The sequence below is a fragment of the Amblyomma mixtum genome, chromosome 4 (genome assembly GCF_055824585.1).
Source record: "Amblyomma mixtum isolate Tamu chromosome 4, ASM5582458v1, whole genome shotgun sequence".
Taxonomy (NCBI): domain Eukaryota; kingdom Metazoa; phylum Arthropoda; class Arachnida; order Ixodida; family Ixodidae; genus Amblyomma; species Amblyomma mixtum.
The window spans coordinates 128,817,200-128,831,804 of record NC_143015.1 but is presented as its reverse complement, the minus strand read 5'-3'; the positions used below and the strand labels follow the sequence as shown (position 1 = coordinate 128,831,804).

At 43.7% G+C, this 14,605-nt stretch overlaps 1 protein-coding gene across 1 annotated transcript in view; it reads left to right on the top strand.

Moving 5' to 3' along the window:
- Nucleotides 1-5,117, top strand: part of LOC149348197 (ubiquitin carboxyl-terminal hydrolase 43-like) — a 39,874-nt gene extending 34,757 nt beyond the window's left edge. Inside the window, exon 11 of the mRNA XM_089587987.1 lies at nt 1,762-5,117. Coding sequence (XP_089444113.1) covers nt 1,762-1,860 — 99 coding nt within the window. The 3' untranslated portion in view covers nt 1,861-5,117. The remainder of the gene's footprint in view (nt 1-1,761) is intronic.
- Nucleotides 5,118-14,605: the final 9,488 nt, after the last annotated feature.

The window sequence follows — 14,605 nt, the reverse complement described above, 5'->3', positions numbered from 1 at the left end:
AGGGGCAAAAAGTACACTGTACTGCACACTGCTTTGAACAAAAATGCGACAGGTATCTCCCAAATATGGGATACAATGCCAAACCAGTGTTCTTTACACGTGGTGCTACAATAAGAGACGCATGTTACGCGTTTTTTATTTTCTCCAGTGCGTTTTTAGACCACCTAATTCAAGAACCAGTTTCAGCTAGTCATTTAGTATTTATTTCCTTCGTGTCGAGAAGTAGCCGGAAAATGGGGCTCAGATATGGCTGAACTTCTATGTCTGACATGGTCTAAATTCACATTGCACCATGAAAAGCATTTATGGGCAGAGCAGTGTGACGGGTTTCGGTGCATGACTGTGTCAGGCTGGTATCTGGTTGTGTTTTTTTTTTTTAATTGCTACCATTTTGTTTCTGCAGTCAGGCCTCTCTTAGCCAACGTTTTGTGACTTCTAAATATGTCTCATGCCTTTTAAGAAGTGCAGAACCATATTTTGTCTCTGTGTCTGGAAGAGTGCATGATATATTTGTATACGTAGATGACCATCTTGCCTGCGCCCTGTAAATAATAGTCAAATAAATTTCTTCTCATATTGTTTAGGTTTCAACAGCCCAGTGGGCACAGTGACACCACTGATGAGTTGTGGCAATGTGTTGAGGTCATGTGAGGCATCCAAAGAGTGATGCAACTGCTGCTTATTCATTTGTTGTCCTGCGAGCTCTTGGGCAGGCTGGTGCTAGCAGGTTTCAAGAATTGAAACGTTGAAGCAGCATTTATGACACAGTTTTTGACTGCCTCATGGTACCTCAACATTGTCTCAACACTTTTATGGATTTATAAGCAGTGCTCAGCTGTTAAAACTGTGGCATGAGAGAGGTTGACTTATAGATCATTTAGCAAGATGTAGCTGAATTCCAAAGGGGAACCCATGTGTACTGATGTCTTATGCCTCATTCCGAAGAAAACAGCTCAAAGGCAAAAATTTAGTGTCCGTACTCAGTATCATCACATTGAGGAGAAATAGAAGTTGGCTTGCACCAATAGGTTGCTGCGTTTTAATCTCAAAGAGACCACTAAAGAGTTTTTTTTCTTTTATATTAGCTAGAAAAGGCCAAAAAATGAAAAATAGGTGTTGCCAACAGCCGATTTCTAAAGAAAAATGTGTGCTTCAACATTGATGTTTGGGCACAGATCCCAGAGGCTACGCTATACACCATCATTCATTTTCAAATGGTAGTAACCTCTCCTTTTCAGTAAGGATGTCACTAGTTTGAATCGACTGGCGGGAAGATTTTTAAATCTGATTTTCTCGCCAATAAATGCGGCTTTTGCTGCCAGACAAACGTCAACATAGCAAGAGTCTGATAATCAGTTTTTACGGAGAACAGTAATTAGATAGTGTCCCTTCAAAAGCAAGGAGTTGCTGCCTCAAGTCTATATGAATCAGCTGTGCAGTGTACTGAGCTGTTGAAGCGCAGTATTGTGATGAAATGGAGCTGGGGGGGGGGGGGGGGGGTGTAGCGGGTGAGGTTGATTGGAAGAGAGGATTACAATTTTTGTGTGAATCCGCTGTTCACAGGGCCAATTCTAAATGAATTGTTGGCCATTCCTCATTACTATATTGTTAGGATTTTTTTCTTTTTATAGGTTAGATTTATATAGGTTATAAATATGTTTATAATATTTATAATATATGTTTGTATTTATATAGTTTATATTCTTATCGGTTATATTTTGAACCAAGGTCGCAAACGCTGCTTTAAAACCCCCCTCGCAGGACATCGCCAGCAGCGAACACAGGCGTGCGCCAGTGTCCGAGGACGTCTCGACACCCGGGTCCCTGAAGGAAGCGTTCTGGACGATCACCTCAGTCTGACCGCTCTCCCGTCTGGTGGCCAGCTATCTGGAAGTCACATCAGCCACGGGCGAACAGGAACCCACGTTCTCCCCAACAAGCAGTGGTCCGGAGCTCCGCTGGATTGCGGCGGAAGCACTCCGCACACGCGCTACTCTCGGTTACCATGCAAACGCACCTCGACTCGTGTTGCGGGCGACAGTCGCGTGAGGTGAGGACGATGCGCGTGCTTTGCGCGGACTTTTGTTTTCAGGCAGTGGTGACCAGTGGAGCCGTGAGAGGGGCTCGTGGATTTTTTGTGAAGGCGCCGTTAAGGCGGCCATCTCCTTCCCACAACGAATCGTCGCCGTGGCCGCATCGGCGGCATCGTAAGCAGCTTGTGACGTAACTTGTCTAGTCTTTTTTTTTCTTTTTCTTTTTTTACTCTTCAGCCCTTCTAACATGCTACGAGAGCCCTGACTTTCTCGCCTCCCCCAGTGTTTCACTGGGCCTTGAAATGGCGCCGCGTTGCAACGGGTGTCACATTGCATTTTCTTGTCGCCCAAGGGTTTGTATGTAATAGCCGGGGTCTTTGGCACATTGAACGAGAAGCACAGTGATGTGCGAGGTTGTGAATGCTCCTCGGAGCATGTCTGTTGGTGTTAGCCCTCCTGCTACCCCCTCTCCATTCCATTTGCATCTCTGTTCTGTTATAGTTAAAGCGCTGTGTTGATACTGTAAGTGTTGATGTTTGCGTAGGTTCCCAGAGCAATAAGGTAGGGCATCAATCGTAATGTCGGCGTCTGCTTGAAGTGGCAGCTGTGTTATTTGGTTGCACCATGAAAGGGGAATTCTGAGTGTAGTCAGCTTACTTTGTGTTAAAAGGGATTTTGTCTACGTAGAGCCAGAGTTTTCTTCGTACTGAAGAGACATTGCACACATAGCTAAGCAAATTTCAATGGGTACAAATAGATTTTGTTTGTCTTTCACACATGCTAATGGAATCTTGGTGGGCATTGGAAGCGGTGTTGCGTGTTCTTTTGAAAAATTCTGAGGGTCTTGTCTTGTGAATCGAGGAAAAATTTAATTATTCAGAGCTCCCTGGCACATGGTGTGTAATTTGGTGCCTCTGCTAAGAGCACTGTTCAAGGTTTCCGGTACACAGTAGCCCTTAGTCCAATTGTGTTGCGGTAGTATTGTAGTACAAACTTGTTGTCGCCGCTACTGAAAAAGAAAGAAAAGAAACGTCACACCTGCTTGCTCATTGGTGCCCGAAGTGTAATATATTCATTTTGCTCCCCATTCCCTTGTAGCGAGACTGGCACATTGAGTCTGTTAAACGTTTGTTAAATCGTGCTTTGCTTTTTTTTTTGCCTCATAACGACTGCCAGTGTCGTGGGTGGCATTATGATTTCTGTGCTGCATTGTTTGACGCTCAAGTGCCCAAACGCACCACATCACTGCATTTCCCCCTCGACGGCACAGATTTGGCAGAGAGGTTTTATGGACATGCGTAGACTACCATGCAAAAGCATTAACTAAAAACGGAGTGATGAAATTATCGCATTGTTTGAGAGCCACCGATTGGAAATCGCTGATGCAGTTCAGAAGCAGTGACGTGGTCTGTTTCGGCCTTTGAACATGAAACGGAACTTGTAATCTCGTCATTTTATGCCAGTAGACGTTGGGCGACAAGTCACCGGCCACATGTGACCAGTCATTGTTAACATATCTTAACTGCGCGAAACCTGGTACAATCAGAATCGGTATTGAGGTGATCACGTTAGGGCTAACCCATTCGAATAAGGTGCTCTACCACGGTCCATATTTGCAAGAAGGCCAAACAGCATACATGGGAATAGCTAGCTCTTTCTCACTACATTTTTTTTTTTAAAGAGAGGATTTGTCACACCAAAAAAAAAAAAAAAATTTTTGTTTCTGTTTTGGTCATGTGGCACAAAAATGATCACCTTCACATTGACTCTGAATGTACATTTTTCTGCGGATCAGCTGAATATTGTTTGACGGCCAGTTGACTCTTCACCTTGAGTTCGGCCTCACTTAGCGGTGTCTGCTGAGTAGTAGTTTCACCCATTGAAGTGTTTTATATTTAACGCTGAGGGTATGTTAGCTGGGCAGGTTTTATGGAACGGCTGTTTTGGTGTTGTGCATCGGTTTGGACGAGACTGCACGGATTGATGACTCTGTTGATTGAATTGGCCTTGCTCATCGACGCTTGCTAAGTAGTAGATCTTCGATTGAAAAATTGCTTTCTCGTGTTCAACGCTAAGAGAAGCTCGGGGTTTGGATGTTTTGTGGAGTGGTTGTTCCAGCATTCCACGCCTTATCGGGCCTGTCTGTATATTGCATATATATGCAAAGTAGCAGAGTCCGCGAGCTTGTTTCTCTCTGATATGTATTGCATCACAGCTTGCACGGAACTACCAAGAATGCGTGGCATTGACCTTATTGTTACAAACAGTTGAATTGCTGATTGCAGTTGAATTGTAGTTATTCAAATGAATTGCTGTTCTGTTATGGTGTGGCTGCAATTTAATTGCTAACTGTAAGTCATTTAAGAAGGCATGGAGGTAATTAACACATGAAGAATTGAACGGTTCTGTACATAGTTAGTCGCCTATCACACAACATCCAAGTAAGTGCAGGCTTCATCACCACATGTGTGTGAGGAGTGTTTACAAGTCTTGCAAATCCATCCAGTCTCTATATCAGGACAGGCACGTGTGTATGTGTCATACACTGCCAGGGAATGTTCTTTAGGTGTTTATAAAGAAATAGGCTTAAATACAGTCTAGCCCGGTTATAACGAAGTCGGCGGGAATCGGAAATCACTTCGCTATATCCGCTATTTCGTTATATGTGGACTACGAAAAAGAAAATGCAAACATCGGCATACCGATTTATTGCCGCTGAAAGAAGTCGTCCAGCATCCCCTGAACACGTTTCGCGAGTGCGGACTTCGGTTTGGTTTGGTTTATGGGGTTTAACGTCCCAAAGCGACTAAGGCTACGAGAGACGCCGTAGTGAAGGGCTCCGGAAATTTCGACCACCTGGGGTTCTTTAACGTGCACTGACATCGCACAGTACACGGGCCTCTAGAATTTCTCCTTCAAAGAAATTCTAGCCGCCGTGGCCGGGATCGAACCCGCGTCTTTCGGGTCAGCAGCCGAGCACCATAACCGCTGAGCCACCGCGGCGGCATGAGTGCGGACTTCAGGATTACGGCTTCTGTACCATCCAACTGCGAACCAAAGATCTGGTCGAACTCCGCGATAACGCGATAACGATAAAAATGAGCCACGCTTCCAACATGCACAATGCTGCCGCGCTTTCTCCCTGCCTTGGGCATCGCGGCACCGACATAAAACAAAGCGCGCGCTGCCACACCTCCTGCAGACTGCAGTCTAGCCGTGGCACCGACTGCCTGGAAGAAAGAGAACCGCGATTGGCCAAGACGGCCGCTCTCTGCGACGTCATCGAAAAAAAAAATCGTCTCTGTTCTTTTTTACATTTTTCCCCAGCGCGGCGTGCTCTACCGCACTACGCCGTGACGCCGTTCAAGGACGGCGCAACACGAGACCGCGTGCCATGCGATGCAGTGAAGCAACCTTTCGCTCCGCAGGAGAGCAGACGACGCCACGAAAGGACGCCGTCAGTCGAATTTTGCTCTTATTTTCGCGGAAAAAATCGCCTCAAGGACGCAAAAATGTGTTGATTGGCAGATTATTTTTCGGTTGGTATTAAATGTCTTCGTTATATCCGCTGACGCGCTCTTATTTACTTCGTTAAAACCGGACCCAAAATGTATTGAAAATGCAAAAATGGGAATGGGAAATTGAAATCCCTTCGTTATAACCGCTATTTCGCTATAAGTGGCTTCGTTATAAACGGGCTAGACTGTATTTGCCTCTTACAAATTAAAAAAGAAAGAATGAGCCACAGCAGGCATTTTGGGGGTTTTTGCCCAACCTACCTTGCTTTCCGAAAGCTTTGGCGTAGTCAAGTTCTGCGAGCGTCTGCGTTTCTTTTTTTTTTAGCGGCGTAAGTAGAAGATTGCTTGTTGCTCAGTACAGGATCATTTTTTAGCACATGCAACGAAGCTAGGAATAATTTATTTATTTTTTGCATGCTCACACACGCACACGTTCAAAGTTAAATGAACACGTGTTTGCTTGTTCGTATGACTAGCTTTGCTGAATGGCTTGAGGGCCTAAGTCTTGTCTTGTTCAGGATGAGCTTCAGCGTTCCCATCTCTCATGCTCATAGAGATCTGCAAGTTTGTTCTTTATGTATAGAGATGCATCTCAAGTTATTTCTGGGTTATTGTATGCGGCTGCAAGCATTCCTGTTGACTTAGCTGATGTACCGCCTGTTACGTATTTATCTGTCCGTGTTAGAAAAAATTCTCCTGCGCAAACTACTGGACTATATGGGCTCAAACGCCGACTACAAGGTAGCTTATGATGGTCTTCGTCTTTCAATATGTAATTTAACATCTAAACTTGCCTGCATTTTCAGGAATCGGCAAAAAACTGCATTCGGCTGCGGCAGAACTTTTCATCCAGGCGAGCAAAGAAGGCACTTTGACAGGCTGCTCCATCTGGCGAGCGGTGAGGCAACCGATGTCACGGCTTGGGGTGGGAATGCGCACCTCGCGCGGTTTCTTCGGATGTGCGTCTCGTCTGCTCCTTGAAATTAACGCCGCTCGCCAGATGACGCAGTCTGTCACACTGGCTTCTTTGCTCGCCTGGACGAAAACTTCTGCTGCAGCTGAATGCAGTTTTTCGCCAATTCCTGAAAATGCAGGCAATTTTAGATGTTAAATTTCTTATCGAAAGACGAAGACCATCATAAGGTACCTTGTAGTCGGTGTTTTGAGCCCATATAGTTCAGTAGATTGCGCAGCGGAATTTTAAGTAACAGGGACAGATAAATACGAAACACGCGGTAGTGAGCTCCAGGGCTGGCAGTAAGCCGCTGTTTATATATGTTGTTTATATTTGCTGTTTATATTTGCTGGCTTGTGGCAGTAATTTGTGAACGGAATAACGACACAGTGCAAAGTGCTCTTTAGGTGCGTTGTGAAGGAAATGTCAGGAACAGGCGGACCACAAAAGAAGAATCGCAGCAGCCATTTCTTTCACATCCACCCCTACCAGTTGAACTAATCCACTGTGCTTCTTCTTAGGTCTCTCTTTTTATGCTTGTTCCATGTTGCTAATTTGCGCTCAGGGTCATCATTGTAGTATTTTGTCATGTCTCTCGTTGGAAACGGAACCAGTAGGTAGCTAGCTTCTAGAAATTGGAAATAGACACTGGAATTTGTTGTGGGCTGTTAAAGCACGCGCTTCTTACAATGCATTTTTTGTTTTCGCTTCTTTTCCTCTCAAAAGACTGTTTTAGAAGTTTATTCATTGCTGAATGTAAGCGCATACCAAGCAGCTTGATGTATTTATTTATTCTTTTTATTTTCTTATCTTGGAAGCCGTGTTTGAAGCATGTTCACTTGTGGCCGAAAATTGCGTGCTTTTCTGAATTTTTTTGCCTGCAGTCGGCAGACTGGGGATAAATTGGAGTTGACACAGATCAATGCATTAACATTTTTACTGGCAAAGAAGTCACTTTTCACAAAATATAGAGCCTTCTCAGAGCTAGAAAAGATCGAAAAAGAAAAGACGGGTGGCGCCATCTGAGGTGAGCTTAGCAAGTAAACTATGGTGACATCAATGTAGATTTTTTTTTTTCACTCAGAAGTGAAGATAAAGAGTTGCAAGCTATATTATTAAGGTAATGCTTGCATCGCAACATCTAGCGTACATTTATTTCGCAAGGAACAGAAAAACAAGAAGGTAAATTTGGAAAATTAATTGAAGCAAACTCACGCCACTCAATGTCACTCAACTTGACATGTTTGAATTTGAGTGCCAGGGGAAAACTATTTCAATATTAACTTCAAATTTCATAGCAATGAAAGTATCTTTTCCTGCCATGCAGACATCTACAGCAGTCTCATGAAAGGCCCGGTTATTGAATTTTATTCATAAAAAGACCCTTATGGAGTTACTTTCAGCCTCTTTTTAAATCTACAAGCCCTTTATATCATACTCAGTCCAGTCATGAAGATGAAACCAAGTATAAGAAGCCATTATTTGTAAGCTGCACAAATTGGCATAGCTTATATTCTCAAAAAGTGACCTCGAATATTCTTGGTAGCCTATATTTTCTTGATGTACGGTACCTCAATGGGGTTTTTCTTTTTTCTTGCTTTGTAGTGAGCCTGCCTGTTATATCAGCAGTAATCACTGCTGCCAGATTGTGATTCGCTGCAATGTCAGTGGTTGTTGTTGCTTTTATCTCTGTTAATTTTACGGTCTTTAAAGCACCACACACTAATTTGCACTCATAGGTTTACTTGTATTCAGGAGGTCATGAAAATGACGGGCTCAAATTGACCGAGTCAGCTGTGTGCTATAGTTTACCTTCGAGTGCTTGTTTGCGGACAGGACATGGGCACATTTCAAAGACACAAGACGTCTGCCTCTGAAATTTTGCCGGCTGCATGCCATTGTAACATAGATTCAGTCTTGGAAGCCTTTCCTGCTCAGTGGACCAAAAGGACCTCATGGTCGTGTGCAATGACTGAGAAGGAACTGCTTATGTACTGCTTTAAAAAAATGTAAAAATGTCTGTTTTCCACTACCGTATTTTCCTGTATATAAGACGCGGCTTTTTTTAAAAAATCTTGCTGGTGCGTCCTATACAAAGGTGCGTCTTATATGTGAATTTTTTGGGTTTTTTTCCGAGTTCAGAGATTACTCGGGTTCATGCTCAAGCTTTCTTCACCGAAAAAATATCACTACCAATAACGTGGTTGTAACACAGTTAATGCTTCAATACCGGAACCACCGTGCGCAACTTTTTTTAGGTGAACTTTATCATGAAACGGCAGGGATGACGACTTCGGGATCACAAACGTACGGCCATTACAGAGGCCCCAAGCAAAAGTAATGAGAAATGCCAAAAGATGGCGATAATCGCGCTTCTCGCCATAGTCAAGACAAGCCAAGACAAGCTAGTGTTCTTTTTTAGTCACCTTTTGCAACTTTGTTTGCTCCGTGTACGTAGTGCGTGTTTCAGCCGCGTTGCCTCCAGAAATGGGTGAACTTTTTTTATAGCGCATCTGAAGATGAAGACTTCGAAGGTTTTAAGTAGAAATAAAATGTTAGGGACTCATGGGGAGCTCATTCGTTTTTTCTTTCTTTTTTGCTAAAACGTGGACGGGTATGGCGTGAGTGTTGCCTTTTTTGATCACTTAGCGTTGCCTAAGAATTTCTCACAGGTACGATGGATATCGCGATGGTCGCACAAGCGTGTTTAAGTAAGCCTCACTAGCCTAACTGGGTAAACTTGGTTGCGTCTTATATGCGGGTGCGTCTTATATACAAACTTTTTCAGTGACAGCTTGCATATATGGCGAGTGCGTCTTATACAAGGGTGCGTCTTATACACCGGAAAATACGGTACATTTCCTATAGCCAGACCTGTACTTGGGTGTCTATTGCTGACCGAGCACTGGCTCTTCATAGCAAAGAGGACATCAAAAATATCAACTCCAGGCTAGCCTGGCTCTCCTTTTAGTGAATTTGTCAAAACCTGCATATAGCCTTCAGTTAATGCGGTTGGAAGGGTGTTAAAGGTGCACTGAAGAGGAATCTGAACTTGTCTTTTTGCCGAACTCGATCTACACGTTCCTAGCATGCTTAGAAACTGCGACTTATTGCCCTGTCTGGCCGATTTCCCTAATTAAATCGAATTAACGTCCGGCTCCCGCCTTTATTTTTTTTTTTAATTCTCCCTCGTACGGTGGGCGGAGTCGACGAATGCGGGGAGTGCCTTTCACCCAGTCCCGTGGCGGCTTGCCTCTCTGCCATCGGCGGAGTAATGCGTAGTAGTCCGTAGTAGCAAATAGTCCGCGCGTATTTTTATTTCTGCGGGCTTATTTTGCGGCTATATTATCTGCGAATGAAACTATTTATTCATGGAAACCTAAAAAACAAAATAAAGCGAAAGCAAAGCCTCCACGGAGCTGGCTGAAAGGCACTTCACGCGTTGGCCGACTCCGCCCATCGTACGAGGCAGAATTAAAAAAAAAGGCCGGGAGCCGGACGTTGATTAGATTTAATTAGAGAAATCGGCCATACAGGGCAATAAGTTGCAGTTTCTAAGAATGCTAGGAACGTGTAGATCGAGTTCCCGCGGCAAAAAGACAAGTTCAGAATCCTCTTCAGTGCACCTTTAAGCAGTCCCACTGTCTCATATTAAAGGGACTAGGAAATGGTTACGATGATTTCTGGTAAATTTGCTCAACGTGTAGAAGAAATGCATTTTAGCATTCACATTAAGTAGGGTGTCTGTAGAATGAAGTTGGCGATTTGTTAATTTTTAAAAACCATGATTATCAGGATTCTTGTAGCTGGGTGATGAGTGATGGAGTACCTATTGCTCGTCTGCTTTTGCTTAGCCTCCGTAAACATCATTTCCTAGTCCCTTTAATACACCGTTGAAAAGGTGTTGGAAGGCTGTTAATGCTTTAACTCCCCTGAAGATGTTTAAAATGTAAATTGTGTAAAAGGAGGTAAATATTTTGCTAGTGCTTTCAACTGCCACGTGATGAGATTGAGCCAGCCTTCATCCCAGGAGTCTACCGCAAGGGTGTGTTCATTCATGCTGTATGTTTTTACATGCACTTTTTATCTGGCTGTTGTCTTCTTTCAGAGCCACTGTAGGATTCAGCCTATTTTTTTTTTTTTTTTTCACAGCCTTCAACAGCTATGTGGAAGACTTTTTGTTATTTTCTCTTTCTGCAGTCTCTGCATACATTTATTTTTCTTGCTCCTTTTATATTGTACCCTTGAGTTTTGTGAGAGGTGATTGATATTTGCAGCTTTTTAGTAATGCTCACACAAAATTACTCTCTGAGGAAAATTGTTGCTATACTCTACACTGAAAGGTGGTTGTCCTTCATTAGATGTAGGTCATCAGTTCTGCGCTTTTATGTGCGTTGGTGATTTTTGGCAGCATTGTCATGTGGGAAATGTGCTGACAACCACAGTGGCCCTTGCCTTGAGCCCTTTCTAAGTTCCAGCAATAATTCAGCGTACGAGGGGGTACCCAAAAGAAACCGGACTTATTTTTGTTTGAACTTACTTGTTCACATTTTAAGCACAGACCTTCAATCTCCTTCAAAGTATTTCCCACTTGCAATGATACGCTTGTCAAATCTTTCACACCATTTTTCAAAGCATTGTTTAAATTCATCTTTTCTGATGCTTGACAGTGCCTCCGTCGTTTTTTTCTTCACCTCAGCAACATCAGCGAAACGCTTTCCATTCACCTATTTTTTCGTTCTAGGAAACAAAGAAAGTAGCACGGGGCAAGGTCGGGAGAGTATGAGGGTTGAGGAATAGGGGTCATGCCATTTTTGGTCCAAAATTTTTGTAGAGACAGGGCTGTGTGAGCAGGGGCATTGCCATGATGGAAAAACCAGATCACCCAACCGCCACAAATCTCGCCGCTTCCACCGCACACTGTTGCCCAATCTTTTCAAAACGTCCAAGTAGAAAGCCTGCCTAACTGTCTGACCCTGTGGAACAAATTCTCAATGGACGACTCCTCTCTTGTCGAAAAAACAAATCAGCATTGTTTTGAGGTTTGGTTTCACCTGGCGAGCTTTCTTGAGGTGAGATGAATTTGAAGTTTTCCATTGGCACGATTGTTGCTTTGATTCAGGATTCGATTCAGGAACACTTGAGTTGTCCCCATAGCATCGTTCTTGTACGTCTTTCTTAATATTTCAAGAGTTTCCATTCAACTTTCAAAAATCAGAATTTCACCGGCGCACGCTGTTCACGAAAATCAGCCATTGCAAAACCGACATTCACACAAAACAGTCGTCACTCTAAAACTCTGCCTAAACTAGTCTGACCTCCTTCAACGACGGCACTCAGCTTACTGACTCTGGAATGTTCGTTCTATGCGCTCCTAGTGGCAAAACGCGGTACCACAGAAGCTTTGCCGACCAAAAAATTTAGTCCGGTTTCTTTTGGGTACCCCCCCGTAACTGTGAAACAGTATCGTGTTTCAGCGCATGTACTGTCGCGCTCAATATTAGCTGCAGAGCTCAGTTCACGGAACAGTGCCAGCACGGTGTACAGCGATCATTAAAGTTATTCATTTTTGTGGCCAGTGAAACGACCCCAGTACCGTCGGGCACTGACCAGTGATACCCCAGGTACAAGCGTTCCCCAGGCCTAATGCTCTGCTTTTCTAGGTGACAAGCTTGACAAATGGATCTTTCACCCGACCTTGAGTAGAGCGAAACGACTTGTGCCATGGCGCTGTTTGGCCAAAGCTACCATTGCATCATCATCATCATCATCATCATCATGTTACTGAAAAGAACAGGGTATCCAAATGCATGCGTGATGCTCCGTATGAAGATGCATTGATTTGATATAAAGCAAAACCTCAGTTGTACGCCGTGGACACATTGTAGGTCGTATTGAGTGTGACAGTACATGTGGATTGGGAATGTTGGTTGCTGCTGCTGCACGACTGTTTCATCATTTGCGGTGTAAAAAAAGTAAAGAGCTTACAATGTAACATGTTCGGCCTGGCATTTCAAGTGGCGTCAATAGTCGATACGATTTCAGGCAGCTGTCTGTGATACAAAGCATAGCCGTATAATAATATCCCTGTGTTTTAGGAGCTGCTGTTTAGTTAGCTTTGTGTCTTTCTTTCTTTAACTTTGGTTAAAGCCATCCCTTGAAAGGGGTAACAACTGATGATAAAAAAAATAGAAAAGCAGTCAGTTATATTCCTTGATGCACATAGTACACTGACTAGGAAATATGCATGTGTTGTTTTTTGTACATATATTTTTTTATTTCTAGTTCATGTTGCCGCAGGCAACAAGATTGCAGATACTGATACCAGCACTGATAGTCGGTGGCGTGTTTGTGTCACTTTGACGGGACTGTAACTCGTTCGAACAATTAGTTGGAGGTATTTCGCTGTGCACTTTGTTCTGTTTCACTTGTAGAGTGTACATATGAGAGAGGTTTGTTTTATTTGTTATATAGTCTATATGCATAGTTACACACGTGTTATTTAGTTGTTGCATTTTGTTCAACCCCCGGAGTTTGTATTTTGCAGAGTTGTCAGGCCATTGTATAGTAGGGTCACGTGGACGACAGGTGACCGGGAGAAGAGTCACCTGCCACTCTTTTTGTGCGTTTGCGCTCGTTCAGCAAGACCGCAGATAGGTTGTGATTGCCTGGTTTTTGTGGAGGAATGTTAGTCATATAACACGTTAAAAGATGGGCCTAGGCAGGTAAGGACGAAATTCATCCGTTCTTTGAAGTCTCAGAAGAGTAGCGCTCATTTCACGTGCCGCAATTTCGGTCGGTCTGCGACTGGAGAGAGCATTGGTCTAGTCGCAGGCGGCTCGCGACAGGTTTTCGTCAGGTCGGAATTTATTAGTAGCATTGATGTGATCGGTCTTCAAGTGACCAGTAAGGAGCTTCGTGACGTCGTGTCACGTGTAGTCACGTGACAGTGTCTGGCAGCTATGCATGTCAGCCAGCCGAATTCGCTGAAATGCGTTCCATTTGAAATCATTCACCGAAAATTGCAGAGCGTCATTAATGGCTGCACCGAATTTTTTTTCTGAAGTCGCACGATGTGAAACGGCCCTAATCTACAATGCAGTGCTGCCACATCGGATGCTTAGTGGATAGCACTGATTTTCAGTTAAAATTGCAGGTTTAATAAGTGTTGATTATCTCTCGTAAACTGGTGTTCCATTTTCTTGTTTGTTCTGGAACTCTGTCATTGTTCAAGCAAACCCAGGAATTGAATGTTATGATCTGAGCATACTTTCTTTGCCTAGCGGTCGAGTTGCCCAACTGAGTTGAGTGCTTCATATGTCAAAGATCTGTTGTGCTGAAAAGTGAAACTCTGCCACAATTTATTATATCCGTGTTATGGAATAGTCATAATCTGTCAAAACTTGTCATTATGATTTTATAATGAGTGAATGCAAACATTAGCAGTTTTGAAAGAAACTCAAATCCTCTCTGTTTGGCTGATCATACTTTGCCGATGGTATTAGAAATGGTTCTGCTTTGGATGACGTCGGAATTGTCTGGTATTGGGCTTTATGATGCCATTTGTATGCATTATTGTTTCTGCAAGTGTCGGAAAGATGGTGACGAGAGAATCATTGTGACAGTTTTTTGTTCCGTCTTCCAACTTCTAACGGAGCAGTGTTTTATATGCGTGACCTTCGATGTTGTGATTCGATGGATAATTGTTTATTTGGTTTAGAACCCCCAGTTTGAGCCTTTAGTTAGAGTGGAACCTGGTTTGGAGGAGTAATAAATCACATTTCTAAAGTTTTACGATGTTGCCTGTAGTGTGCCCTTTCATCTTGTGCAGCCCAGGCTGCTCTTCCCAAGCAACCTCTCACAGCTAGTTGTTAATTTAGCTGCCACCTACCATGGTGGGCAGTTTGCACACAATCCGCTGTGCAGATTGTGTTGATGCCATAAGGTTAAGTGACCTAGGTTGCCCACCTGCCACCTAGGTCGCTTTTCTGAGGATTGTTTTGCTCACGGCCAATGACACCGCCAACAACGCTGGCATTTCTGCTACATGGGACCCTTGGCACTGGACACGGGCCCCTGTCGTATTAATACCTCAACAG